Here is a 27007-nt window from a genome sequence, read left to right on the forward strand (position 1 = left end):
CTCCGCTTCTCCCCCCCCCCCCAAGTCTTGCCACGAATCAGCTGTTTGGCATGGCAAGCCTGGGAGAGATGGGGGAGAAGCGGAGTTGTGGCGCGCTCAGGGGAGAAAGCAGAGTGGAGGTGAGCTGGGGCAGAGATCGGTTCCTCTGCGCCCTCCCCCCCAGCTCACCTCCGCTCCACCTCCTCCCCTGAGCACATGGCCCCTCCACTTCTCCCCCCTACCTCCCAGGCTTGCGCAAGCCTGGGAGGGAGGGGGGAAGAGGGGAAATGCTTTACCGCATTATATCCGAATTTGCGTTATATCGGATAGCGTTATATCAGGGTAGAGGTGTCGTATTTTTCAGTTCACCTCATACAAGTACTGAAGTGCAATCTCTTTATCATGAAAGTGTAACTTACAAATGCAGATTTTTTTGGTTACATAACTGCACTCAAAAACAAAACAATGTAAAACTTTAGCGCCTACAAATCCACTCAGTCCTACTTCTTATTCTGCCAATCGCTAAGACAAATGAGTTTGTTTGCATTGACGGGAGATACTGCTGCCTGCTTCTTATCTACAGTGTCACCTGAAAGTGAGAATAGGCATTCACATGGCACTTTTGTAGCCGGCGTTGCAAGGTATTTATATGCCAGATATGTTAAACATTCGTATGCCCCTTCATTCTTCGGCCACCATTCCAGAGGACATGCTTCCATGCTGATGATGCTCATTAAAAAAATAAGGCATCAATTACATTTGTGACTGTACTCCTTGGGGGGGAGAATTGTATGTCTCCTGCTCTGTTTTACCTGCATTCTGCATATATTTCATGTCATAGGAGTCTCGGGTGATGACCCAGTACATGTTCGTTTTAAGAACACTTTCACAGCAGATTTGACAAAACACAAAGAAGGTACCAATGTGAGATTTCTAAAGATAGCTACAGCACTTGACCCAAGGTTTAAGAATCTGAAGTGCCACCCAAAATCTGAGAGGGACGAGGTGTGGAGCATGCTTTTAGAAGTCTTAAAAGAGCAACGCTCTGATGCAGAAACTACAGAACCCGAACCACCAAAAAAGAAGATCAATCTTCTGCTGGTGGCATCTGACTCAGATGAAGAGTCAGTCTGCACTGAACATGAACATGTGTCAGTCCGCACTGTTTTAGATCGTTATCAAGCAGAACCCATCATCAGCATGGAGGCATTTGCTCTGGAATGGTGGTTGAAGCATGAAGGGACATGTGAATCTTTAGCGCATCTGGCACATAAATATATTGCAACGCCAGCTACAACAGTGTCATGCGAATGCCTGTTCTCACTTTAAGGTGACATTGTAAACAAGAAGCAGGCAGCGTTATCACCTGCAAATTGTAACCAACCTTGTTTGTCTAAGTGATTTGGCTGACCAAGAAGTAGGACTGAGTGACTTGTAGGCTCTAAAGTTTTATATTGTTTTATTTTTGAATGCAGGTTTTTTTGTACATAATTCTACATTTGTAAGTTCAACTTTCATAATAAAGAGATTACACTACAGTACTTATACGAGGTGAATTGAAAAATATTTTTTTTTGTTTTTTACAGTTCAAATATTTGAAATAAAAAATAAATATAATGTGAGCACTGTACACTTTGCATTCTGTGTTGTAATTGAAATTAATATATTTGAAAATGTAGTAAACATCCAAAAATATTTAAAATAAATGGTATTCTATTGTTGTTTAACAGCATGATTAATTTTTTTAATTGCGTGATTAATCACGATTAATTTTTTTAATCGCTGGACAGCCCTATAAGTAACCATTTCTTCCCATAACATCTGCATGATGAATTTCTGAACTGGCAACACTTTCAGTGCAACACCTTATTTTCTAAGAGCAAATTTTAATGTATATCCTCTGTCATTCTGTAGAAAGATGTCCATCAGTATCATAACTTATGTCTGTTGATGGCCAAAGCACAAAACAAAAGCTTTAGCACAGTCGTGATGTGTGTTTGGAAGCTCATATACACAAGCACTCAGAAAATCACCTGTTTGTTTCCTTTCATTCACAATGTGTACGAGCAGAATCTCAAAATAGTCTCTGGATAGATAGTTAAAAGGTTTGTCAGGAAGGCATATACAGTTTCTGTTAAACCAGATATTTTTTCCTATTTCATGTTATGCTCTGGTTCCACCGGAAGTTATTGGGTTAGAAGCAGGCATTATTGGGTGAAATCCTGTGTTATAGTAGTTATAGTTATATGACATAAAGTCAGACTAGATGAGCACAGTGATCCCTTCTGGTCTTAAAATCATTGAATATCTAGCAGCCATGTTTTGGGCAAAGGTCCATAGTAAACTCCGAAGAAACTTGCAAAGCCACAACGTAGGTATAACTCCTTGTGTTTCATAAAGCACTGTAAGATAGCTGTTCAGGAGTTTAATGCATTTCTCCCCACCCCAAAAAAGCCTCCATTTCCTAACACCAGAGCATGGATTATGTATCTTTATACTCATCTTTTCTTTCCCTCTGTCTGAGAATCTTACTACTTGCCACGTCCCTGAGTAAAGGGCCAGTATACATGTTAGGATGCAGGATGGGAAAATTGTTACCTTTTAAAATTATTTTCCTTGATTAACATCTTCACTAGTCTGTCACACAACAAAAAATACATACATAACTGAATGGCATGTTTGATCTGGGTGCATGTTTCAGAATTCATTCAGACCTAAGTGAAGTTCAAGTTAGAATTTTACTGACAATTAACCTTGTTTGAGAAATTATTTATATAGATTTGGGAGTACATGACGAGGGGCACGACCGAGTGAGTAGGTTGCTAGGCAATGAGCTCAGCTGCCGAAGGTGCCACTGCAGAGGGGTTAGCACTGAATAAAGGACTAATGGAGATATTAATAACAGAAAGGAAATGATCATAGAATACATTTTCCATTCTGCCCACCCAGAGTTGATTATGCCCTAGGTAGGATTCAGTGAGTTTAAACTCAGAACTTTTTGAGTAAAATATCCCTCCCCTAAGCGTAAGATTTTATTGTGCTTGAATAATTCAATACTGAGTTAATTTTTAAACTTCAGACTTGCTATAGATTTGTTACTAGGCCTGGCTCAAACACACTTTTTTCCCCCTTTCACAAGCACTGAAATCAACCATGACAAAGTGTCTGTGGCTATAGCCCATGTATCATCACAATGGTGTCACAGAACTGTAGTTTATTCAGCAGGAATAACTGTCCAATTTGTGAGTTACCCAGCAATTTCTTTGAAAGTGACAGCAGCACATACAATTAGTTGTTCATGGATATATTAAGCCTCAAGTATCAAGGGGTAGCCGTGTTCATCTGTATCCACAAAAACAACAAGGAGTCCAGTGGCCCAAATTAATTGTGTTAAATTTGCAAATGAATTTTAGTTCTGCAGTTTCTCTTTGAAGTCTGTTTCTGAAGTTTTTTTGTTCAAGTATCGCTACTTTCAAATCTGGTATAGAATGTCCAGGAAGATTGAAGTGTTCTCCCACTGGCTTTTGTATGTTACCATTCCTGATGTCCAATTTGTGTCCATTTATTTTTTTACGTAGAGAATAAAAGAATAACTAAAATAAAAGAACTAAAATTCATTTGCAAATTTAACACCATTAATTTGGGCTTGAATAGGGACTGGGAGTGGCTGGCTCACTACAAAAGCAATTTTGCCTCTCCTGGAATTGACACCTCCTCATCAATTATTGGGAGTGGACTCTCAGAATCATAAAATATCAGGGTTCGAAGAGACCTCAGGAGGTCATCTAGTCCAACCCCCTGCTCAAAGCAGGACCAATCCCCAACTAAATCATCCCAGCCAGAGCTTTGTCAAGCCTGACCTTAAAAACTTCTAAGGAAGGAGATTCCACCACCTCCCTAGGTAACGCATTCCAGTGCTTCACCACCCTCCTAGTGAAAAAGATTTTCCTAATATCCAGCTTAAACCTCCCCCACTGCAACTTGAGACCATTACTCCTTGTTCTCTCATCAGCTACCACTGAGAACAGTCTAGATCCATCCTCTTTGGATCCTCCTTTCAGGTAGTTGAAAGCAGCTATCGAATCCCCCCTCATTCTTCTCTTCCGCAGACTAAACAATCCCAGTTCCCTCAGCCTCTCCTCATAAGTCATGTGTTCCAGTCCCTGAATCATTTTTGTTGCCCTCCGCTGGACTCTTTCCAATTTTTCCACATCCTTCTTGTAGTGTGGGGCCCAAAACTGGACACAGTACTCCAGATGAGGCCTCACCAATGTCGAATAGAGGGGAACGATCACGTCCCTCCATCTGCTGGCAATGCCCCTACAAATACATCCCAAAATGCCATTGGCCTTCTTGGCAACAAGGGCACACTGTTGACTCATATCCAGCTTCTCGTCCTCTGTAACCCCTAGGTCCTTTTCTGCAGAACTGCTGCGGAGCCATTTGGTCCCTAGTCTGTAGCGGTGCATGGGATTCTTCCGTCCTAAGTGCAGGACTCTGCACTTGTCCTTGTTGAACCTCATCAGATTTCTTTTGGCCCAATCCTCCAATTTCTCTAGGTCCCTCTGTATCCTATCCCTACCCTCCAGCGTATCTACCTCTCCTCCCAGTTTAGTGTCATCTGCAAACTTGCTGAGGGTGCAATCCACACCATCCTCTAGATCATTTATGAAGATATTGAACAAAACCGGCCCCAGGTCCGACCCTTGGGGCACTCCACTTGATACCGGCTGCCAACTAGACATGGAGCCATTGATCACTACCCGTTGAGCCCAAAAATCTAGCCAGCTTTCTATCCACCTTATAGTCCATTCATCCAGCCCATACTTCCTTAACTTGCTGGCAAGAATACTGTGAGAGACCGTGTCAAAAGCTTTGCTAAAGTCAAGGAACAACACGTCTACTGCTTTCCCCTCATCCACAGAGCCACTTATCTCATCATAGAAGGCAATTAGATTAGTCAGGCATGACTTGCCCTTGGTGAATCCATGCTGACTGTTCCTGATCACTTTCCTCTCCTCTAAGTGCTTCAGAATTGATTCCTTGAGGACCTGCTCCATGATTTTTCCAGGGACTGAGGTGAGGCTGACTGGCCTGTCGTTTCCAGGATCCTCCTCCTTCCCTTTTTTAAAGATGGGCACTACATTAGCCTTTTTCCAGTCGTCCGGGACCTCCCCCGATTGCCATGAGTTTTCAAAGATAATGGCCAATGGCTCTGCAATCACATCCACCAACTCCTTTAGCACTCTCGCATGCAGCGCATCCGGCCCCACGGACTTGTGCCCAGTGCAGTAGTCTAGGAGCTGACCTTGTTCGTGAAGACAGAGGCAAAAAAAGCATTGAGTACATTAGCTTTTTCCACATCCTCTGTCACGAGGTTGCCTCCCTCATTCAGTAAGGGGCCCACACTTTCCTTGACTTTCTTCTTGTTGCTAACATACCTGAAGAAACCCTTCTTGTTATTCTTAACATCTCTTGCTAGCTGCAATTCCAGGTGTGTTTTGGCCTTCCTGATTTCACTCCTGCATGCCCGAGCAATATTTTTATACTCTTCCCTGGTCATTTGTCCAATCTTCCACTTCTTGTGAGCTTCTTTTTTGTATTTAAGATCAGCAAGGATTTCACTGTTAAGCCAAGCTGGTCGCCTGCCATATTTACTATTCTTTCTACACATCGGGATGGTTTGTCCCTGTAACCTCAATAAGGATTCTTTAAAATACAGCCAGCTCTCCTGGACTCTGCTGCTCTCCTTTCTTCCCTGTGTCAGGATCCTGAACTCGACCATCTCATGGTCACTGCCTCCCAGATTCCCATCCACTTTTGCTTCCCCTGCTAATTCTTTCCTGTTTGTGAACAGCAGGTCAAGAAGAGCTCTGCCCCTAGTTGGTTCCTCCAGCACTTGCACCAGGAAATTGTCCCCTACACTTTCCAAAAACTTCCTGGATTGCCTGTGCACCGCTGTGTTGCTCTCCCAGCAGATATCAGGGTGATTGAAGTCTCCTATGAGAACCAGGGCCAGCGATTTAGTAACTTCCGTGAGTTGCCGGAAGAAAGCCTCATCCACTTCATCCCTCTGGTTTGGTGGTCTATAGCAGACTCCCACCACGACATCACCCTTGTTGCTCACATTTCTAAACTTAATCCAGAGACTCTCACGTTTTTCTGCAGTTTCATACTGCAGCTCTGAGCAGTCATACTGCTCCCTTACATACAGTGCAACTCCCCCACCTTTTCTGCCCTGCCTGTCCTTCCTGAATAGCTTATATCCATCCATGACAGTACTCCAGTCATGGGAGTTATCCCACCAAGTCTCTGTTATTCCAATCACATCATAATTCCTTGACTGTGCCAGGACTTCCAGTTCTCCCTGCTTGTTTCCCAGGCTTCTTGCATTTGTGTCTAGGCACTTGAGCTAACTCGCTGATCGTCCCTCTTTCTCAGTAGGAGGCAGGAGCCCTGCCCTCTTGCACGCTCCTGCTCATGCTTCCTCCCGGTGTCCCACTTCCCCACTTACCTCAGGGCTTTGGTCTCCTTCCCCCAGTGAACCTAGTTTAAAGCCCTCCTCACTAGGTTAGCCAGCCTGCTTGCGAAGATGCTCTTACCTCTCTTCGTTAGGTGGAGCCCGTCTCTGCCTAGAACTCCTCCTTCTTGGAACACCGTCCCATGGTCAAAGAATCCAAAGCCTTCTCTCTGACACCACCTGCGTAGCCATTCGTTGACTTCCATGATTCGACGGTCTCTACCTAGGCCTTTTCCTTCCACGGGGAGTATGGATGAGAAGACCACTTGCACCGCAAACTCCTTTATCCTTCTTCCCAGAGCCACGTAGTCTGCAGTGATCCGCTCAAGGTCATTCTTGGCAGTATCATTGGTGCCCACGTGGAGAAGCAGGAAGGGGTAGCGATCCGAGGGCTTGATGAGTCTCAGCAGTCCCTCCGTCACATCGTTTATCCTAGCTCCTGGCAAGCAGTAGACTTCTCTGTTTTCCCGGTCGGGGCGGCAGATAGATGACTCAGTCCCCCTGAGGAGAGAGACCCCGACCACCACCACCCGCCTCTTTCTCTTGGGAGCGGTGGTCGTGGAACCCCCAACCCTAGGACAGTGCATCTCATGCCTTCCAATTGGCGAGGTCTCCTTCTGTTCCCTTCCCCCAGATGTATCATCTAGTCCACTCTCCGCATTAGTACCTGTGGAGAGAACATGAAAATGGTTACTTACCTGTATCTGCATTGCTGGTGCATGGACGCTCCCCTTTCTTCTTCTGGAGGTCACATGCTGCCAAATTTCTTCACCGTCCTCCTGTCCCCGCAGTGCGGCCTGCTCTGAATCTTCAGAACGTTGTGTCTGTAGAAGCATATCCTGACGTCTGTCGAGGAAATCTTCAGTTTCTCTTATGCAATGCAGGGTCGATACTTGTTGCTCCAGACATTGAACCTTCTCTTCCAATATGGAGACCAGCTTGCACTTTGTACAGACAAAGTCGCTTCTGTCCTGTGGAAGAAAGACAAACATGGCACATCCAGTGCAGGTCACAACAGCTGAACACCCCCCATCCATATTACCTTCCTTCTACGAGCTTCCTCAGGAGTTGTAGTGACTACTCAGAGAAGCCGGCAAGATGTAAGCCTCAGTGGGCTCTCCCCAGGCGAACTCCCTCTGTTAGCCGCTCTGCTATTCGCCACTCAGCTGGTTCGCAGCTGACCGGCTTTTTATAACAGTCAGGCCCACTCAAGCCTCACCTGGAACAAAGCACTCCCAATTCACACTTTTCAAACCACCAGTCAAGCACACTGTCAAACTGTCCCCACAACAGACACTCAGATACTCACCAACACATCCTCCTTAATGCAGCCCTTAGCGTACCTCCTCTCAGACAGCTCCCAGGCAAACTCCCTCTGTTAGCTGCTCTGCTGTTCGCTGGACTCCATCCACCCTGACTGAATTGGCCCTGTCAGCACTGGTTCTCCACTTGTAAGGTAACCCCCTTCTCTTCATGTGTCAGTATATTTATGCCTGCATCTGTAATCTTCACTCCATGCATCTGAAGACGTGAGGCTTTTACCCACGAAAGCTTATGCCCAAATAAATCTGTTAGTCTTTAAGGTGCCATCAGACTCCTTGTTATATTAAGCCTCAGTTATAATATTTTCATTTGGCCCACAGACAGATATTTCTTGAATCCCATAGGCATGTCCAAGAAGCTATTCCTAGTTCCTCTGGCCCAAAGCTGTGACTTTAAGCAGTCAGTACACATTGACTCGAGACCAAGGTTCTGATTTGAGTAGCCATCAGGATCAGTAACTGCAGGAAAGAAAAAGATATGCATAAGTGAATTTCCACCAATGTATTGTATGTTTGTCAGTTTTCAATACCTGAGGTAAAAATTCAATGCTGTATTCATTGGCATGATATATATGGCACTAGGATCTGATGATTCATGACTCACTTGAAAATTCAAATGTATTTCTTTATTTTGATTTATTTTCTTACTTTTTATAAATGTGCCTCTTAAAAATCTGTATGCTCGTTTAAAAAAAAAAAAAGAATCAGCAACACCATAATATGTCCCGTAGCTAATGGATAATAGAAAACATGGCTTTGTTTGCATATTAACAAATGTAAACAAAAAGTCCCATACCCAATCCAAGAATTCCCAAGATACACTCAACCATTCCTTTCAGAAAAGTGCAAGGTGAACAGATAGGCGCCCTGCACTTTGCCCTGAAAGTCAGCAGATCTGGAAATGACAAAGGCGTGAATAAATGTACTGAGATCCATGTCCAAAAAAAAGTCTCATTCTTCTCAGTGAGTCTACATGAAAAAAGCACTCTTGCCCATCCTTGCTATCTGATCATCCAGAAACAAACACGGATCCGATGGAACCCCCATATCTTCATGTCAACTACGAAAAAAATAGTCATAGCCTCTAAACTAAGGGACAGATGTCTTCCTTGCATTTTTCTGTGACTGAATGCTATATGCATCTCAGCAAAGAATTTGATTATGTGCTTAACTACTTTGCTAAATAGAATAGTAAGCACACTTTGAAGTCTTCTGTTGAATTAGGACAATAATTCTGCCCAGTTTACTGTTTCTGGTTCCCATAGTATGATGATTTTCTGTCTTGACTGTAACCAGTCAGAGATATAGGAAGAATGGGGCACCTGAGCCCATAATACAGATAATAAAGGGTAGTGAGAGTTGGCAAGAGAATCCCGTTATTGGACACAACCCTGTCAGGTGCTGAGCACTCTCCAGCAAAACACTTAAAGCACGTGCCTAAAGTTAAACTTAAGTGTAATGCAGGATTGGTCTAGAGTGCTCAGTATTCTCCATGATTGAGCCCACTAAGTCTTAGGAAGCGGGTGTGTATGGGTCCTTCCCATATTTTGATCAAGTTTTGAAAATAATGTTTTCATTACCATTCTGTTTCTAAAGAGACATGACTGTTTTTTAAATGTCTCGTGCCTTTTTTTTTTCCTAATGTACCATAATGAAACGTGGTTGAACATATGCAAATTATGTACAGTGAATTTGGAATTTTGTGACCCAAAAAAAAAATTAGGCCCAAATCCTGCAGAGACCTTCGCATGTACATAACTATATGTACCTGAGTAGCCCATTGACTTCAGTGTGACTATTCATGTGTATGAAGTTATGTCTGTGTTTAAATCGTTGTAGGATCAGGGCCTAGTTTTGTACTTTCAGTTCTCATGTAAGTAAAGAATATTTTCTTCTGTCTCTGTGTGTTTGCTTTAACACTGTCTAAATTCTGTTACATCACTGATTTGTGCTGTGAGATAGTTCTGCAGTAAAACATGTAGGCTTTCTCTGGTTTAAAAAACAATGCATAATTTGAAGTGTGTTTAATATCCATGGGATTTGGGCACATAACTCTGTTAGGCTCCTTTGAAAATCCAGCCATATCCTATAACAAAAACTAGGAAGGCAGAGAGTAATAAGTGAACAGAAGAATATCATTGGGACCATCTTTTTGTTCTGTGTTTGTTCAGCACCTATCACAATGGAGTCCTGGTCCATGACTATGGTCCTAGCCACTACAAAAACAATGAGGCGTCCTTGTGGCACCTCAGAGACTAACAAATTTATTTAGCCAATACAGGTTTCAGAGTAACATGCTTATGCTCAAATAAATTGGTTAGTCTCTAAGGTGCCACAAGTACTCCTTTTCTTTTAGCCAATGCAGTGATACAAATAATAAATAATTATTTTTATTATTCTCCTTGCATAGAGTGGAGAGTGTTAATTTAATTTTGCATTGTAGTAATGAAGTATTTCAGTTACCAGTTACATGTACAAAATACCTTAATCTGGTTTCTTTTTCTAAAGCTGAAGGAAATCTTGGACCCTGCACTGGAGCCTGTTCTTTTGAAGCAGACCTTTGTTACTGGTGGAAGAATGCTTATTCGCCTTGGAGATTCTGACATTGATTATGACAGAAACTTTAGGTTCTACATGACAACTAAACTACCAAATCCACACTACCTTCCAGAGGTATGATGCAGCATTCTAAATTCATGTCATACAAACCATAATCAATATTACTAGAAGGACATTATCAAATTCTGTTGGCCCACATTATTACAGACCTTCCCAAGTCTCAGCTGGTAACTTTTTTATAATTAAAGTTTTAAAACAGGTGAAAAGAAATAAACCCATGTCCTTTCATTCCATGAGTGAATGTAGCACAGTAGAGTCCAACATGTCCATGCTACTGTATGTGAAAACATTCATGGACTTATCAACTGTTCTGACAAAGAGAGGTTCGCTCCTGCTGCACAGTATCACCAGGACTGAGTCATGCCTCAGGGCTCAACCATTTTGTTGTGTCCCATATTGGAGGTTCAGAATATAGGGCCACTGAGACTGGTCCTGTGTGTTGTTGGAGTCCTGTATGTTGGGTCTTCCAGAAGATCCTGCCACCTGGAGGGGAGAGCTCTGTCACATGGCTACTCAAATATTAACATGACAGCATGACTTCCAGTGAAGACCCTCATTCATTAATGGACAAGCTGTATGGCCTATTTGAAGGACCTGTGGAGGGTACCCCTAATGGGCTTACTTAGGAGATCCTGCTGTCTGAAAGGGGATTGTTTCATTAGTGGTTCCTCTGAAAATCCGCCACTAGTGAGATCCTCCACAGTCAACTCCCTCCCAGAAACCCCACTGCAAAAAGGGTAGCACAGCTAGTAGGATTTCCTAGAAAATGTACAGATGTCTATCCCTTTCTAGACAGCTCTGGGGTCTAGCCAGATGATGGATGGTGTAGGACTGGGTAACTGTGATGTAATTGCTTTGATTAAGGAGGTATTGCAGGCAACTGATACACACTTTATTTCAGAACCCTATTACTTTATTTTGAGGTTCATATGGTCCTGTATTTTGTATTTATATACCGTATCATCCAGTTTCCACACATAATATTGTCTGTTACTTTATTCTGAAAGCATTTTGAAAATCAAGCAGTCTGCTGAAGTGCCTAATGGTAGACACCCAGGTTTGAAAAGATGCACTGTCAGCTACATGGGCCGGGGTATAAGGTGACCTCCATTCGGATCCTGGTTCTGATGTTGACTTGGAGTGTGACAGTAGCCAGGTCGCCTAAGCCCTGTGTGTCTCAGTTCATTTTACAGTCACAGCAAATTAAAGATGCCCCAATAGGCCTCATGGTCTGAAGGACTAAGAACTGGGGTGGAAGCCAGGAATTTAGGAGTTCATGCTATTCCAAAGTGTAGGCAACTGGTCATAATCCTTCTTTGTTCTTATGTAGTACTTTATAGGCAGGTTTTATTTATGTTCACAGCCCCCCAGGAGAAAGACAACTAAATTCCTTTTCTTACTACTCCAGCTTTTAAGTAATTGTTGCAGGCTGACTTTCAGAATTGCTGAGCACCACAACACCAATTGAAGTCAATCGGAAATGTTGGTGCTCAGCACTTCTACAAATCCAGCCCTGCATGTTTAGACCAGCTTGTGTAATTAGGCACTTAACTCTTGTATGTATTTAAACAGCTGCACACACATGCCTGCCACATCCTTCTTTAAGATCACGGCTTAAAAGTGATCACTGTTTCTTACTGTGCATGCACTAGGCTACTTTTCAAATATTCAAGACTTTTGTACTTTGTAGCCATATTTTCTCAAACTTGCTGTCCCTTATACTAGTCATTGCAGACTGGTTTCATGTAAAATTCAAAGTTTATAGTTAGGGCCTGTCACGGGGTGCACAGTCGGCCCCTCTTCTGAAGGCCCAGTTGCCTTCCCAAATAAGTCCAGGGAGACTTCAGCTTTGTGCAACACCCGTGTCCTTTATTCTTTAAGCATTTTCCCACCACCAGTGTCCAACTATATACAGTCCTTACAGGTTTCTTGTCTACCGCAGGCTGGGTTAGTAACCAGCTAGAGGGCTTCCACTTCCCTCTCTGACTGACCTCTCTCTCTGGCTGCCCCACTCCTTCTGGCTCCTTCCCAGCCTTTATAGCTCCTAGCCTATCCCGTTGGCAGGCGTTGCCAGTCGCCAGGCAGACATAAGGCTTTTCATCCAGCCCCAATCGATCCTCCTTGATTGGGGCTGGCGTGGCAGGGGCTGATTAGGTGTGTTTGCAGCAGCACCCTGCCACAAGGCCCTACTAAATTCACGGTCCATTTTGATCAATTTCACAGTCATAGGATTTAAAAAATCATAAATTTCATGATTTCAGCTTTTTAAATCTGAAATTTCATGGTGGTGTAATTGTAGGGGTCCTAATCTAAAGAGGAGTCGTGGGGGATCACACGGTTATTGTGCAGTGGGGCGGGCGGGGGTGTTGGTACTGCTAACCTTACTTCTGCACTGCTACTGGCAGTGGCGCCTTCAGAGCTGGGTGGCCAGAGAGCAGTGGCTGCTGGCCGGGAGCCCAGCTTGGAGGGCAGAGCCGCTGCCAGCAGCAGCGCAGAAGTAAGGATGTCATGGTACGGTATTGCCACCCTTACTTCTGCGCTGCTGCATGCAGAGCAGGGCCCTCAGTCAGCAGCTGCCACTCTCCAGCCACCCAGCTCTGAAGACAGTGCAGAAGTAAGGGTGGTAATATTACGACCCCCCCTAAAATAACCCTCCCTACAACTCCCTTTTGGGTCAGGAGCCCCAATTTGAGAAACGCTGGTCTCCCCTGTGAAATCTGTATAGTATAGGGTAAAAATGCACAAAAGACCACATTTCATGGGGAGAGACCAGATTTCACGGTCCGTGATGTATTTTTCATGGCTCTGAATTTGATAGGGCCCTATTTATAGTTTCAGCCTTTTGTGAATTATGCCACTGGAAATAATTATAAGAACAGTTATTGTGCAAAGTGAAAAACGTACTTTTATTTCATCCTCTCATCCCTCCAAAAGTTTGATCAAACCTCCCAAAAATCACTTTTGGACATAAACCAACCATGTGAAATTTCAGCCCAAATGGAAATTTTTGAGTAAGTTGTGAACAGCTGTAAATTAAAGTTTAGATTGGAAAAGCCTTCTCAGCCATAACTCTACCTTCACTGTGGGTGCCATTATTATTCTTAACTAAACCCCTGATTTTATTTTCTTAACCTGCATAGAAATAATTTTTGTCATTTGTTATGTTTATTCTACAGGTGTGTATTAAAGTTACTATAATCAATTTCACTGTAACCAGATCTGGCCTGGAGGATCAGTTGCTAAGGTTTATAACTTTTATTCCTATTATTTATTTCACAGTAGTTGCTTTTAAATGTTTAAGGTGACACCAGGATAAAATGAAAGAGGGAAGACAATAAAGAAAATGTTTTTCCACATAGTTAGTTATATAAAGTATCAAGTCACAATCACCAATAACTTAAGGACAACCTATTTCTTGCCTTAGTATGCATGTTTTCTAAAATGTCTTATGCTGGGATAGGTATATCTAATTTTTGAAGTATTGTAATAGGAATCAGCTATTTGTAACTCGGGATACATAATTACTTATATTTTTCTAATACTGTGTCTAATAGGCTAGATTTAAAAATCATGACCCACTACTTGACTTTAGGGGGAGTTGAATCAAGCCCATATAATGAGCATGGAACATGCTGATGTGACATATTTGATATTGTTTATATTAATACCAAATGAAAATATCCTAAATATACTCTGGATTACAAGACAAGATCAGACCTACATTGATTTTCAAGTGAGAAATATACCCAGAACATGGGGTGGTTCTTTGAGTGGGTGAAGACGTGTATTGCATTCATGCCCAGTGCACTGAAGCCAGAGAACTTTGCTTAGGAGTACCCACTGGAGCAGCGCTCATGCCCTCTGTCCCTTGTAGCCCCTTCCCAAGCTATATAAGGGTGATTGCTGCCCTGACCCCCCTCAGTTCCTTCTCACCACCTGTAGCTTGAGTCAGAGTGGTGTCTTACTTCATGTTCTTCATCACAGTGTTCCTCTAGTTTTTTTCTGTAAATACTTAGTTAAGTTTAGTAGTACCTTAGAATTTAGTTTAGCTTAGTGTAGTTAGTAGAGTTTTTTAACCCAGGGTGCTCCCTTCTCCAAGTTTTAAACATTGTCCCTCATGTGGTGTTGCTATCCCTAGTAGTGACCCCCGCACACCCAGTGTGGGTTGTTCCTTGTGCAAAGGCACATTAAGGAAGGGCACTCCGTCGGTAAGTCATTTAAGAGAACGCAGGTGGCAAGGGACTTGTGTTTGAAGCAGCACATAATGAGGCCTGCTGCAGAGCCGCAGACTGCTGCATACCATCAGGCCCCCCCGAGAGCTCCTGAGCTGTTACAGATGGGGCTGCACCTACGGACTTGGATTCTTTGCCCAGGAGGAAGAGGGACCATTCTTTTCCTCTGGGGACCAGAAGAAGGAGAACCCAAAAAACGGACCTGGTCCACTCCAGAGTTCGGAGAAATTTCTCCTCCCTATCTAGGAGTGCAGACCAGCAGCGTTAGTCTTCCGGTTCGTGGGATAGAGCTGGGCTGTCAACCCTCTGTCCAGTACCAATGCCTGATTAATTAGACTCCACACTGTCAACTCTGGTACCATCCAGGGGAGGGGATTGTCCATTGAGTCCAGTACTGATGACAGTGGAGTCTGCACAGACAGTCTCCACAACACCAATGTATCAGGCAGCAGTGGAATTGCTGTGCCTGTCTGTTCCCGATTTGCCACTTAATCTAGAAAATTCGACAGTTGTGGCTTCATCTTGGGTGTCCTCAGCACGTCCTGGATTGGTGGCCAACTTAGTGTTATTGCCAGCACAGTCGTCTGCAGTGCCTCATACACAGGGCTCTGGGTTACAGGGGCCTGGACCCTGTTTGGTACCGAGGGCAGATGTTATCTTCAGTACCAACAACAATTCCGGCGCAGTCTGCATCGGCTAAGTGTTTGGTACCAATGCCCACTTTGGTACCGCATGTGTGTGTGATACATTCACCACTACTCAAAGTGCCTTTGACTGTACTATCATAATGCCAATTAGGCCAGTGTGTTGGACTGCAGATGATTCGGGATGAGACGGCTTGGAAGGAACTTCAAGATCGAGTGCAGAAATGCCTTCCTCTCCTTTGCCTTTGCAGTACCACTCAGAGATTTTCAAGACCTCCTGGGATCACCATTGGTACTGGGATTTGTTCCACTCCTACAGTAGGGACAAAGCTTCCAGGCCTATCTCCTACTGGTCACTAATGTTGTATCCCTATCTACTGTAGCCTCTTAGGAATCTGTGGGTGATTCTTCATTCAGCGAGGTCCTGATCATGTGCTCAGTCCAGGGCTAGATCACTTGTTCCTCAGATGGTCTCTCCAGGTGAGCCACCTGTGCTACAGCCACAGACTAAGGGGGCTTCCTCTGACCTGGTGCAACCTGATCCATTGATACAGTCAAATGTGTTACCACAAGAGATTCCAGTGATTCCACTTCCCTCTTCTGCCTCTTTCCCAGATGATGCTACGGTGCCCGAGTCCTCATCTCCGGAACTGGAGGATTTTAAATCTTATCAAGCGCTCCTGAGATGAATGGCATCATCATTGGGTATTCAGGCTCAATTTGTTCAGGAAAACTCTCATAAGTTAGTGGATATTCGTCAATCCTCAGCTCCTGAAAGAGTCACTCTCCCTATGAATGAAGTGATATTGGAGTTTGCCAAATCTCTATGGAATACCTCAATATCTATAACACCCATGGCTAAGCATACCGATGAGAGATATTGTGTCCCCATGCAAGGTTTCAAGTATTTTTTCTCTCATCCACCTCCTAATTCCCTGGTTGTGACAGAGGCAAATGAGAGGGTACAGGAGGGGAGATGTAAATTTACACCTAAATACAAAGTCTAAAAGGTTAGATTTGATGTGGAGAAAAGTGTTTTCAACCTCCTTATTGCAAATGTGAATTGCCAGCCAGCAAGCATGATTGTCTAAATATGACTTTGCAAATTGGGATGCCAAGTTACCAGAATTCTCCATGGAAGAGTTTAAGGCATTTATTGCAGAGAGCTGTTTGGTGGCCAAGACGCCTTCACAGTCAGCACTGGATGTAGCAGATATTCCGTGCAGATATGTGACTTTAGCTATGATGATGAGGATGGCCTCAGGGCTACAGATCTCTGGCCTAGCTCCTAAAGTTCAACAGACGATAGAGGACTTACCATTTGATGGTCAGTTTTTGCTTTCTGAGAGAACTGATGAGACTTTACATTCTTTTAAGGACTTTTGAGCTACTTTATAGTCTTCTGGGGGTGTCTAGCTACACCACAAAGGGATGTCATTTTGTAGGTCAGCAATAACACTAGCAATGTTGCGCTGAGTGATACATTCACCATTCATCCTACTCTGTTAGGCTGCAAGACTTCCCCAGAAAAGGACATCACTGAAGAGAAGATCTTCTGAATCTAGTTTTAGCCAACCAGCCTATCCTTCTTCACCTTCAGGGAGGCAGCCTATTTGATTTTAAGATCGAGAGCAGCATACAAGTTGTGGACCTCCCACATTTCTTCATCTGCTTCCTGACCTGCTGACTCAGCACCATGGTCAGGTTGTTCATCCAGTGCTGAAAAGTCTACACCTCACGGCATAGATTGTACATGGCTAGATGTGTAGGTAGGGCAAGGCTTGGAAGCAGTTCAGAGGATCCTGCGTAATAGTAGAAAACCATCTACTTAGTTGGTTTGGTCAAGATCTAAGGGAATTCAATCCATGTGAGCTTGTGTTCAGGACATTTTGGACTCGCTCTTATATTTGAAGTCCTTGGGTCTAGGTCTTAGCTCATTGAGGGTTCATTTGTTGGCAATCTCAACATTCCATCCTCTGATCCAAGGAAAGTCAATTTTCTGAAAGATATTTTCCATCTGTTTCCACTTATGAAGGAAATCGTCCCATTCTGGGACATTAATACTATACTGGCTGCCCTCATGGGTCCTCTGTTTGAGCCGATAGCAAACTGCTTGTTGTCTCTCCTCTTGTGGCTATAACATCCACAATAAGAGTCAGAGAATTACAAGCCTTACTGGCATAACCTCCATATACTCAATTCTTCAGAGACAAAGTTTCCTTAAGATCATAGCCAAAGATTTTGTCCATGGTGGTTTCAGTTTTACCTTAACCAAGTTATTTACTTGCCTATATCCTTTCCGAAGCCACACTCAAATGCATATGAGCAGCATATCCAGATGTTAGATGTGAGGCTGTGCTTGGCATTCTATTTGGAAAGAACTAAACTGTTTCATTCAACACCTTGACTTTTTGTCAGATGAAAGGTCAGCTGGTCTCCACACAGAGGATGTCCAGGTGTGTAACTTACAGGCTCACTCAATGAGAGCCCAACGGACATCTATCTCATTTCTCAACAATGTTTCAGTATTGTACATTTGCAGGGCTGCTACATAATCTTCCATGCATATTTTTATCAAATATTGTGCTATTATCATGGCATCTAAGTCAGATGCAAACTTTGGGATGGCAGTTCTGCCGTCACTGTTTAAGTAGATGCTGAGTCCCTTGTCTCACAAGTACTGCTTGTGAGTCACCTGAGTGGAATACACGTCTGTAACCACTTGAAGAAAAGATGGTTTCTTACCTGCATTGTACTTGTTGTCTTTTGAGATGTGGGTGAAGACATATATTGCACCACCTACCCTCCATCCCCACTGCATCGGAGTCTCCAGTCTGGGATTTGAGGAACTGAGCCCAGTTGGGGTGGTGCTGCTGTTAGATAGCCTGGGCAGGGGTTACTTGGGTCAGAAGGTGCGAGCACTGCACATACAGGTACTGCTAAGCAAAGTTCTCTGGCTTCAGTGCGCTGGGCACGCACACACCTGAGTGGAATACATACCTGCACTCACATCTCAAAGAACAAGAGTAATAATACAGGTAAGTAACTGTCTTGTTTGGGTCAATGGGTCAGATGTATTTTGCTGTTCTGAATAACTGACTAACAATTATGTTTAAAATAACTATTACTATTTGATATTCTATCAGTTATATCTAGTTTCTTTACATATAGCTGTAAGTAAATGTATTTTTAAATTATACAGAGTGATTTACATAAATATTTATCTTGTGGGTGTATTCTATAAAGTCCCATTTCATCACACATCTTAAGCCTGTGCTTAACTGTAAGCATGTGAGTACAGTAATTCCTTTAAAGACTATGGAATTACTTGTGCACTTAGATTTAAGCACGTGTTTAAGTGCTTTGCTGGTTGTGGGCCTCAATTTCTGTTCTGTTCAGATCCTTAAACAGTGCTTATCACCTTGTACCAGTAATTACTTTACAGAGCTAGCCAAGATGACAACAGTTTACCATGTTCTTAGAATAGGAAGTACCTGTGGTGACCCTGCAGTCACACTTAGCAAATACAGCAGTGACTTTTTAACATCTTCTGCAGTATTTTCCTATACAGTCAGTTAAAGAAGGTTATTGATCTTACACCTTAGCTAGGCAGTAACTTTGTGTTCCCCTGGGAACTTCATGGAGCTGCATGTTCCATGGCAGAGGGCCAAATCCCCTAACTTACACTGCTGGACTTAGGGTGGGAGGGAAGCTTCTGCTCCCTCCCTGATCCTCAGCATGGCCCTGATGTAATTTAGAGTAGCCTAAGAACTGCTGGAAATTACGTTGGCTCCTTTGACTTGGACTGCCAGAGGACATTACACTCTGGTTTCACTCCTAGACTGCTTAGTAACATCCGCTATGCCACATGGGGATTCCCCCTATGTTGGGGGAATCCATAATTGCTCTGCATTCCCATTATGCCACTGGAGAAGCACAGAAGGGATGGAGTGAGGGGCCAGGAGTGTTTTGGAAAATTTGTTGGAATGACCTGGATTACTAAACAAAAAGGCAGTGAGGGCAAGAGAGAACAGGTGATAAAGCTATTAACCAGAAATTCAAATGTCTTTTCTAGTGATGTTGTGCGACTGGAGAAACCTGAGCTTGAGGAACAAAGAACCCAGCTCATTGTGAGAATCAATGCTGATAAAAATCAGTTGAAAGCTATTGAAGACAAAATTCTAAAAATGTTGTTTACTTCTGAGGGAAACATCCTAGACAAAGAAGAACTCATCAACACACTCCAGGAATCAAAGGCAGGAGACTCACTTTTACAATACCTTCTTTTAATTAAAAATAAGTGATCGATCTAGGGCTGTATGAAATGTTACACAGGGAAAGAATTCTCAGATTTATGTTTCTCCTTTATACATTGACTTTTACAGATCCACAGTCCTAAAATAATAGGCTAAGCTTTCAAAACCCAGACCCATGTAATGCAGTTAGTCTGACTTGGGGGTCATGTGTCCCAATATAAAACCATTTTAAAAATCTAAATGAATTATATCCAGTAGTTTCCCATCTGTTGTTTTCGTTAGTATTTTAATATTGTAGATTAGAATTTTAATATTGTAGATTAGCTAGGCAATATTTAACTCTACAAAATTCATGCTTGTTTGTTACTATCGTAAAAATATTTTGCTAATGTGGTTGCCATTAAAAAGTCAGCATTTGGTAATAGTTAGCACACTGTGTATGAGATACCACAATCTCCCCTTACACTTACAATAGGGAATAGCTGTTAACTGTGTGGAATCTGTTAGCAAATGCTAACTTGATTGGTTGTCACTCTAAGTATATTTGGCTCGAGATTTTTGCTTTATGAAAAGATAGTTTTCTTATTTAAAGAATTCATGTGAGATAATTATGCAGTGGTTTCACTTTGCTTATCAAGGCTAGGTTCAGCTACAGTTGTTCATATTGAATTGTATCTTACTCCACAAGTAATCCCACTGAAGTAAATGGGACTCTGCCTAATTGCTCCCAAATGCGAATAAGGACTATACAATCTTACCAAATGGGACTGTTTGCAAAGTAAGATTCTACTCAGTGTGAAAGCCGTAGTAAAGATCTAGCTGTGAATTGTAGAATTCCTGAGATTGGCCTAGTTCTTAATGGGCAAAAGTCTGCATTACAAAAACCACAGTCCCAGTTGGTCAAAGCTGGCCCTCTAATTGGTGGTCTCAGACATGTATTGAACAAGCCATGAAGAATGAACTACCATGTCACTCCGAAAAGTGGTCCTTTCAGGTCAGGCCTGAGACCCACCAGATGGGTAGTGTGGGGAAGCTCGCATTACTGTTACCCTTGTAGTATCAGTACAGTGCATAATTTGGGTTAGGGAAAATGTAACCTATCATTCTAAACTCTTTCTGGCTGATTCTGGCCCATAACATTCACATTCTCAAAAGAGTAATAAATTAAACTAATACCATGGCAAACTGGAAAATCAGACCCAGCCATTATACATTTATTTGCAGATAGAGTTTTGGAGTAGTCATCTACATGTAGGGGCAGAGTTTCAGATGGAGTAAATTGGCATCGCTTCATTGAGGCTCAGGAGCCGGCCCATAATTGCCAGCAGAGTTTAGGCCATCATTCTAGCATGATGTTAAGCTAGCCTCTTTTTCCCATTCTCTCCAGCACCTCTCAGTACTGAGGCTGATAAGTTGCTTGATTTGTGTATGGTTATATTCTTCAATTAATTATTTGGTAAACATTCTAAATATATTTTTCTCTTTCTTTTTTTTTCTTGTTATAATTTTTCATGATCTTCTGGGATATTGCCTCTGATAAAAACCTACTAGTTATTCTTTAGGGTAAACTGATGCTGTTGACTAATGACATTGTCAATATAAGTTACAAAATGCAGCATAATACATTGATTTACATAAATGCTTAGCATTTCATTTTAAATTATCAAGGGAACTAATATTCTTTTCTTAAAATATCCAATAGCTAAGACATAACCAAACCTGAATCTTGAGTTTCTGGCTTGTGATAGCCAAAAGTTCTCTGTAGCTCTTGGAATAGAATAAATTCCTCCCTCGGCGTGAGATGGCGCTTACATGTCTTTGGCAAGTGATGCGTAAAATTACACCAGTGCCATCAACATCAGATGATGAGCTTGCTCCTCGCGCTCCGAGCTCTGTCTATCATGAAATATTTTCTAAAATGCTACTAAAACTTGTTTCTTTTAGGTTACATCTGGTGCCATTAAAACAAGGCTAAAAGAAGCAGAATCTACTGAAGAGAAGATAAACGCTGCTCGTGAAAAGTACCGCCCTGTTGCTACTCGAGGGTCTGTCATGTACTTTGTAATTGCAAGTCTGTCAGAGATTGATCCCATGTATCAGTTTTCCTTAAAATATTTCAAGCAGGTTAGTTTCATTTTTCTTTGAAGTAAATAGCATTTAGTATAATGAAGATATGAATAGAAATAGTTTTATAAATATAAAAATAAATAAAAAACAGGCAACAAAATTTAAGCCTTTAAGAAGTGTTTTTTCATTACATCAAAAAAGAATTCATTCTGTTTCTAATTTTATGATACATTTGGAAAATTAGTAATATTATAAAACTTCCAGGTATGATTCCAAGTACTGTTTCCAAATTTAGACATACATTTAGGTGTCTAGAGATAAGTTGTCTGATTTTCAAAACTGCAGAATACCCAGAGACTCTACTAAAGTCTAGTTTCAGAGTAGCAGCCATGTTACTCTGTATTCGCAAAACGAAAAGGAGTACTTGTGGCACCTTAGAGACTAACAAATTTATTTGAGCATAAGCTGTAGCTCACGAAAGCTTATGCTCAAATAAATTTGTTAGTCTCTAAGGTGCCACAAGTACTCCTTTTCTTTTTACTAAAGTCAAGAAATTTAACGTGATGGTCAGCACCTCTTAAAATCACTGTTGTTTAGGTGCCTGAATTTAAATAACTGAGTTTTATAATATTTAATGTAAGCGATTTTTCCAGCATCTCACAAGAAGTCTGCACCCTGAAGAGTACTTGACTCTTCAAAGTTAGCTTATTTTTGTAGTTCAGTGGTTCTGAAATTTTGGTCCATGGAACAGTGGTGCTTGTTAGAGCATTTCCCTGTAGTCCACAGAGCTTTCTATGTAACAATGGTGAATAATCTCTATCAAACAAAACAAGAGGATGTAAGACACACCCATCATATTAAAGCGAGTTTATTTTATCATCGTATCTTCTTACTGTTCTCTTAATATTACTTCTTCAAAATTCCATGCACTATAGTGATTGCAGAAAAAAATGGAAATCATTACTGAGAGGTTGGGAGGAGACATGCTCTGTGTATGAGAGGATCTCTCGCTTAAGAAGTGTTGTACAATATGACATAGTTTGAGAATCATTGTTCTAGTCCAGTGAATTAATCTAGAAGTATGCTATTATTAACAATTAAAAATAAACTCATCAAAACTATGTTTGTTTTTTTCTTGCAGTTATTTAATACAACTATTGAGACTTCTGAAAAGAATAATAATCTGCAGCAGCGCCTGGCAATACTGCTTAGTCAGACTCTCTATGCAACTTATACCAATGTTTCCCGCGGCCTTTTTGAACAACACAAACTCATCTACAGCTTTATGCTGTGTATTGAGATCATGCGGCAGAGAGAAGAACTTACAGATACAGAATGGAATTTTTTCCTCCGTGGTTCTGCTGGCTTAGATAAGGTGCATTTGGAGTAGATTGATGACAAACAAAATAGTAAATGATTATATATATTTTTGGTTTTGCAAAGCAATTTGTAGATAGTGAAAGGAGGTTGGTGTCTAAATTTGTCTTTACAATAGAGACTTTGGTGACTTCTAATTATGATTTTCCATCATGTGATATGATACATTTTGAGGCCTGAAACATTTGAACAGTTATTTTAGATATTTGTTACTTATTGGTTCCAATCAAATAAAGCATCATTATTCAGGACAGCATTTAAACACATACTTAATTTTAAGCGTAATGAGACTTAAACACATACTTAAAGTTGAGCATGTGCTTAAGTGACGTTCTGAATAAGAATGAATTTAAGATCATGCTTAAATGCTTTTCTGAATTGGGGCCACTATTAATAAACTTGTTTCTTGTGCAGCTTTCACATTTTGACTATTAAAAATAGTCGTATATTTGTTGAGTTTTTATTTACCTTCTTCTTCTTTCATATTTTCACTGATTCTTTCATCTTTCCAACAGCAACGCCCTGCTAAGCCTGATGTTCCATGGCTCGAAGACACCACGTGGTTTATGTGTTGTGACTTAGAGGAAACACTCCCGAGTTTTCAAGGAATTCAGAATGAAATACTGTCCACACACATTTTCATTAAATTAGGTAACATGATAAATAAGAAAGTGGATTGGAAAAGCCATTTTCCTTATACCAAACCTCTGCTTCAAGGGGGGTTTTCTACACTGATTCTACTTATATTTATCAAACCTATTTTTGAACAGCTTCAGAAACAGTAACTCAGGCAGGTTATTCAAAGCCTTAAGACATTCGTTATGTGTATGATGGACTTTTCCATTTTCCCTTTGACATAATGATGCCTTTTCCTTTTACTCTCATTTATACTCTCTGCTGGGGGACTTGGCAGAGATCTTCTTTCAACAGTCTGGAGCTCCACACGTTGGAAGAGTGGGGGCAGCAGCAGAGGAGGCCCCCTATCTCTGCCAAGGCCTCAAAGTGGCAGCAGGGGCTCCCTTCTCTGCCCCACGAATGGCAGCAGGGCTCCCCCTGACTACTTGGGAAAAGCAGGGCACCAGTGTGATCTTTTCTCTCAGAACCAACAGTGCCCCCCTCTTTCTCCCAGTGATGCAGAGGTAATAGCCAGGAGGCCCCCCAGTACTCTATCCCAATAGCTGAAATGTATCTGCTTTATTGGAAGAGTGGGCTGGGCCTGCTGCACAGGTCTTCTGCCGCACACACAATCTTCTGCAGCAGTGATGTTGACAGGGGCCCCCAAATCAGTGATACTGCAGGCAACGCCTGATTAAGATGAATGGGCAGCTTACCCCTCTCAGAGCTATTTTTTTAGGCTCTCTGCAAGCTCTGGCAGACAGATCAGTTACACTTGGGTCACCTTTTCAAGCTTTTCTTTGAAACCATGAGGGATAGAAAGCCACTTAAAAAAATTGAAGCTCAGATTCTGACATAATTATGAGACAGCAGGAGCCTATCGTGCCTATGCCTTAATCCAACATTGTCTGTCCCCAAGATAGAATCTTACAGCTGGTCACACAGTCACCATGATTGCATGCAAAGAGCCAGTTAGACCTCTAACTCATGTACAGAAGAGAGCCTTTGCCTTTTTGAAAATGTGATCTTAAATATCACCTTACCATTGTGATTTCAGCTTTGCAAATTCTAACTTTAAGACACTGCTAATGCCAATGTCATTTGTAGGGTGCCTTGAAATTCATGTCAACCCAGAAACTTCAGAAACATATGATTCTGAACCCTCCCCTTCTGCAGAGCAAACCGAAGAATTAAAAAAGGAAGGCCCCGTGAAAGCTTCCTGGGACACAAGACTAAGCATGTTTCAGAAATTAATTATTGTGAAAAGTTTTATGGAAGAAAAGGTAAAATCCAAATATACAGAAATTTGCATCCACACCAAAGCTACAAGAATTTGCAAAATTGTTTACTTTGGGCCATATTGTGTCATTTGGATGTTGGCTTGAAGAGGGGATGATGCAAAGATGGACCTTCCCAATGGAAGCTTGGATCTGTATGGAGAAGAGGGCTAGACCCCTTCTCTATATTCTTTGGGACTATGTGAATCTGCCGCAGGAGCGGTCCCTGTACTCTTCCAAGCAGAAGGACTGAGATTTATGACTGGCCCATGGGTGGCAGGATGGAGAGAGCGTCCTTGTACCAGTCACAATCTCTCCCTTCTTAATTAGTTTATATTTACTATGGGTCTGCTGCAAAGTCTGTGAAGTTTAGATGGCAATGGGAAGTTTGACTTCATAGAGGCTACTCACATGCCTCTGTGGACCATGATCGGTTCTAGTTTGCCAATTCTTATGATATTATCCAAACTTTTTGGATGTTGAATCAAACTTTTTGAAATGTCCCTAGTACTTACTGTGGCGTGTTTGAGTTAACACAATGCAGTGAATGTTTTCTGTTTATGGGTTTCAGGAGGTGGTTGGTTGAAGGGATCGTAGTGATTTTGAACTTGGAAGACTGATGATTTTCACCACTGATTAATTAGTCTTTATTATTTGTATTTGCCCCAGTGAGGACTGGGTCTTATGGTGCTCTACAAAGACATACAAAGATACAGTCCTGGCCTGAAAGGGTATACAGTCAAATGTAAATACTGTTCTCTGTGCCTCTTTCTGTTTGTAAATTGGTATGTTTTCATATCTTCAGGTGGTCTCTGCACTTACTGAGTTTGTAATAGAGAACCTTGGAAAACAATTCATAGAGAATCCCCCAGTTGACTTGGGGACTCTTTATCAAGACATGTCCTCTTCAACTCCTCTGGTGTTTATCCTAAGCACAGGCTCTGACCCCATGGGAGCTTTCCAGAGGTTCGCAAAAGAACGAGGATATTCAGAACGGTACAAATTACATAGTTTTATTAGACATGGTATTCAGCTGGGATATTCAAAGGACCCTAAGGAATTTAAGGAAACTGGATATCGGGTATCAAAGAACCCTAAGAATTTTAAGGGAACTGCGTACCTAATTCATCTAGTCTTCTTTGAAAATCCCACCCTCTTATGCTTGTACATTTATTCCATTGAGTTATACTGTAACATGTACTGTCTGTGGGTGAAATGCTGGCCTCACTGACTTCTACCATTGACTTTAGTGGGGTCAGGATTTCACCCTCTCTGTACATCAATGTATGTTAAAATAATTTTTTTAGTTCTCCTCCAAACTATATACTATAGCTATGCTTCAGAGATCTTCATATGTGTATATATTTATATTTCTATATTTGTAGCCAAAGCTGTCAAATCAGACTCCTAAAACCATATTAGGCACCTAAATAACATTGGTACAGTTTTCAGAGATTATGAGCACTTTCAGCTCCCACAGACTTCAGTGGATTTGTAGGTGCCCAGCGACTCTGAAAATTTAGGGTCTAAATATGGATTGAGGTGCCTAAATTTCAGCACCCAAGTTAGGAAATGTTGGCCACTATCTTTAAAAGCTACAAATCCTAAAAAACCTACCATTTCAAAAGTCACTGTATGTTCAGATATTTGCATCATGAACATTGACAAAATTTTCTCTCTGTTTCAGATTACGGTCAATTTCACTAGGGCAAGGGCAAGGACCTATTGCAGAAAAGCTGATAAAGGATGCAATGAAAACAGGAAATTGGGTTTTTCTGCAAAACTGTCACCTAGCAGTTTCATGGATGTTAGCTATGGAAGAGCTTATAAAAAGCTTTACCGAGCCAAGTATGTAGTTTTCCTTCTGTGATACAATATACTTCCCTAAAGGTAGTGCCAAATCAGAAGTGTGCTTTTCCACTTTTTGCTTGTCTTGCTGATGAGATGGGAAAGGGCCAAAGAAATGGTCATCTGTAGGATTAAGAATTTGCTCATTCTATTAGAGAGTATTACCTTTATTCTACGAGCTATAGTGCTCATTTATGTATTATTTTCATTTGCTTGTTTATAGGCTTTCACCATTGTATCTGTTCACCTCA

At 41.8% G+C, this 27007-nt stretch overlaps 1 protein-coding gene across 1 annotated transcript in view; it reads left to right on the top strand.

The window, feature by feature from the left end:
* Positions 1–27007, top strand: part of DNAH6 (dynein axonemal heavy chain 6) — a 265685-nt gene that overhangs the window by 118300 nt on the left and 120378 nt on the right. Inside the window, exons 57-65 of the mRNA XM_074953620.1 lie at positions 10330–10494; positions 13617–13684; positions 19392–19572; positions 21517–21696; positions 22781–23014; positions 23532–23667; positions 24739–24914; positions 25714–25904; positions 26596–26756. Coding sequence (XP_074809721.1) covers positions 10330–10494; positions 13617–13684; positions 19392–19572; positions 21517–21696; positions 22781–23014; positions 23532–23667; positions 24739–24914; positions 25714–25904; positions 26596–26756 — 1492 coding nt within the window. The remainder of the gene's footprint in view (positions 1–10329; positions 10495–13616; positions 13685–19391; positions 19573–21516; positions 21697–22780; positions 23015–23531; positions 23668–24738; positions 24915–25713; positions 25905–26595; positions 26757–27007) is intronic.

The sequence above is a fragment of the Natator depressus genome, chromosome 5, assembly GCF_965152275.1.
Source record: "Natator depressus isolate rNatDep1 chromosome 5, rNatDep2.hap1, whole genome shotgun sequence".
Taxonomy (NCBI): domain Eukaryota; kingdom Metazoa; phylum Chordata; order Testudines; family Cheloniidae; genus Natator; species Natator depressus.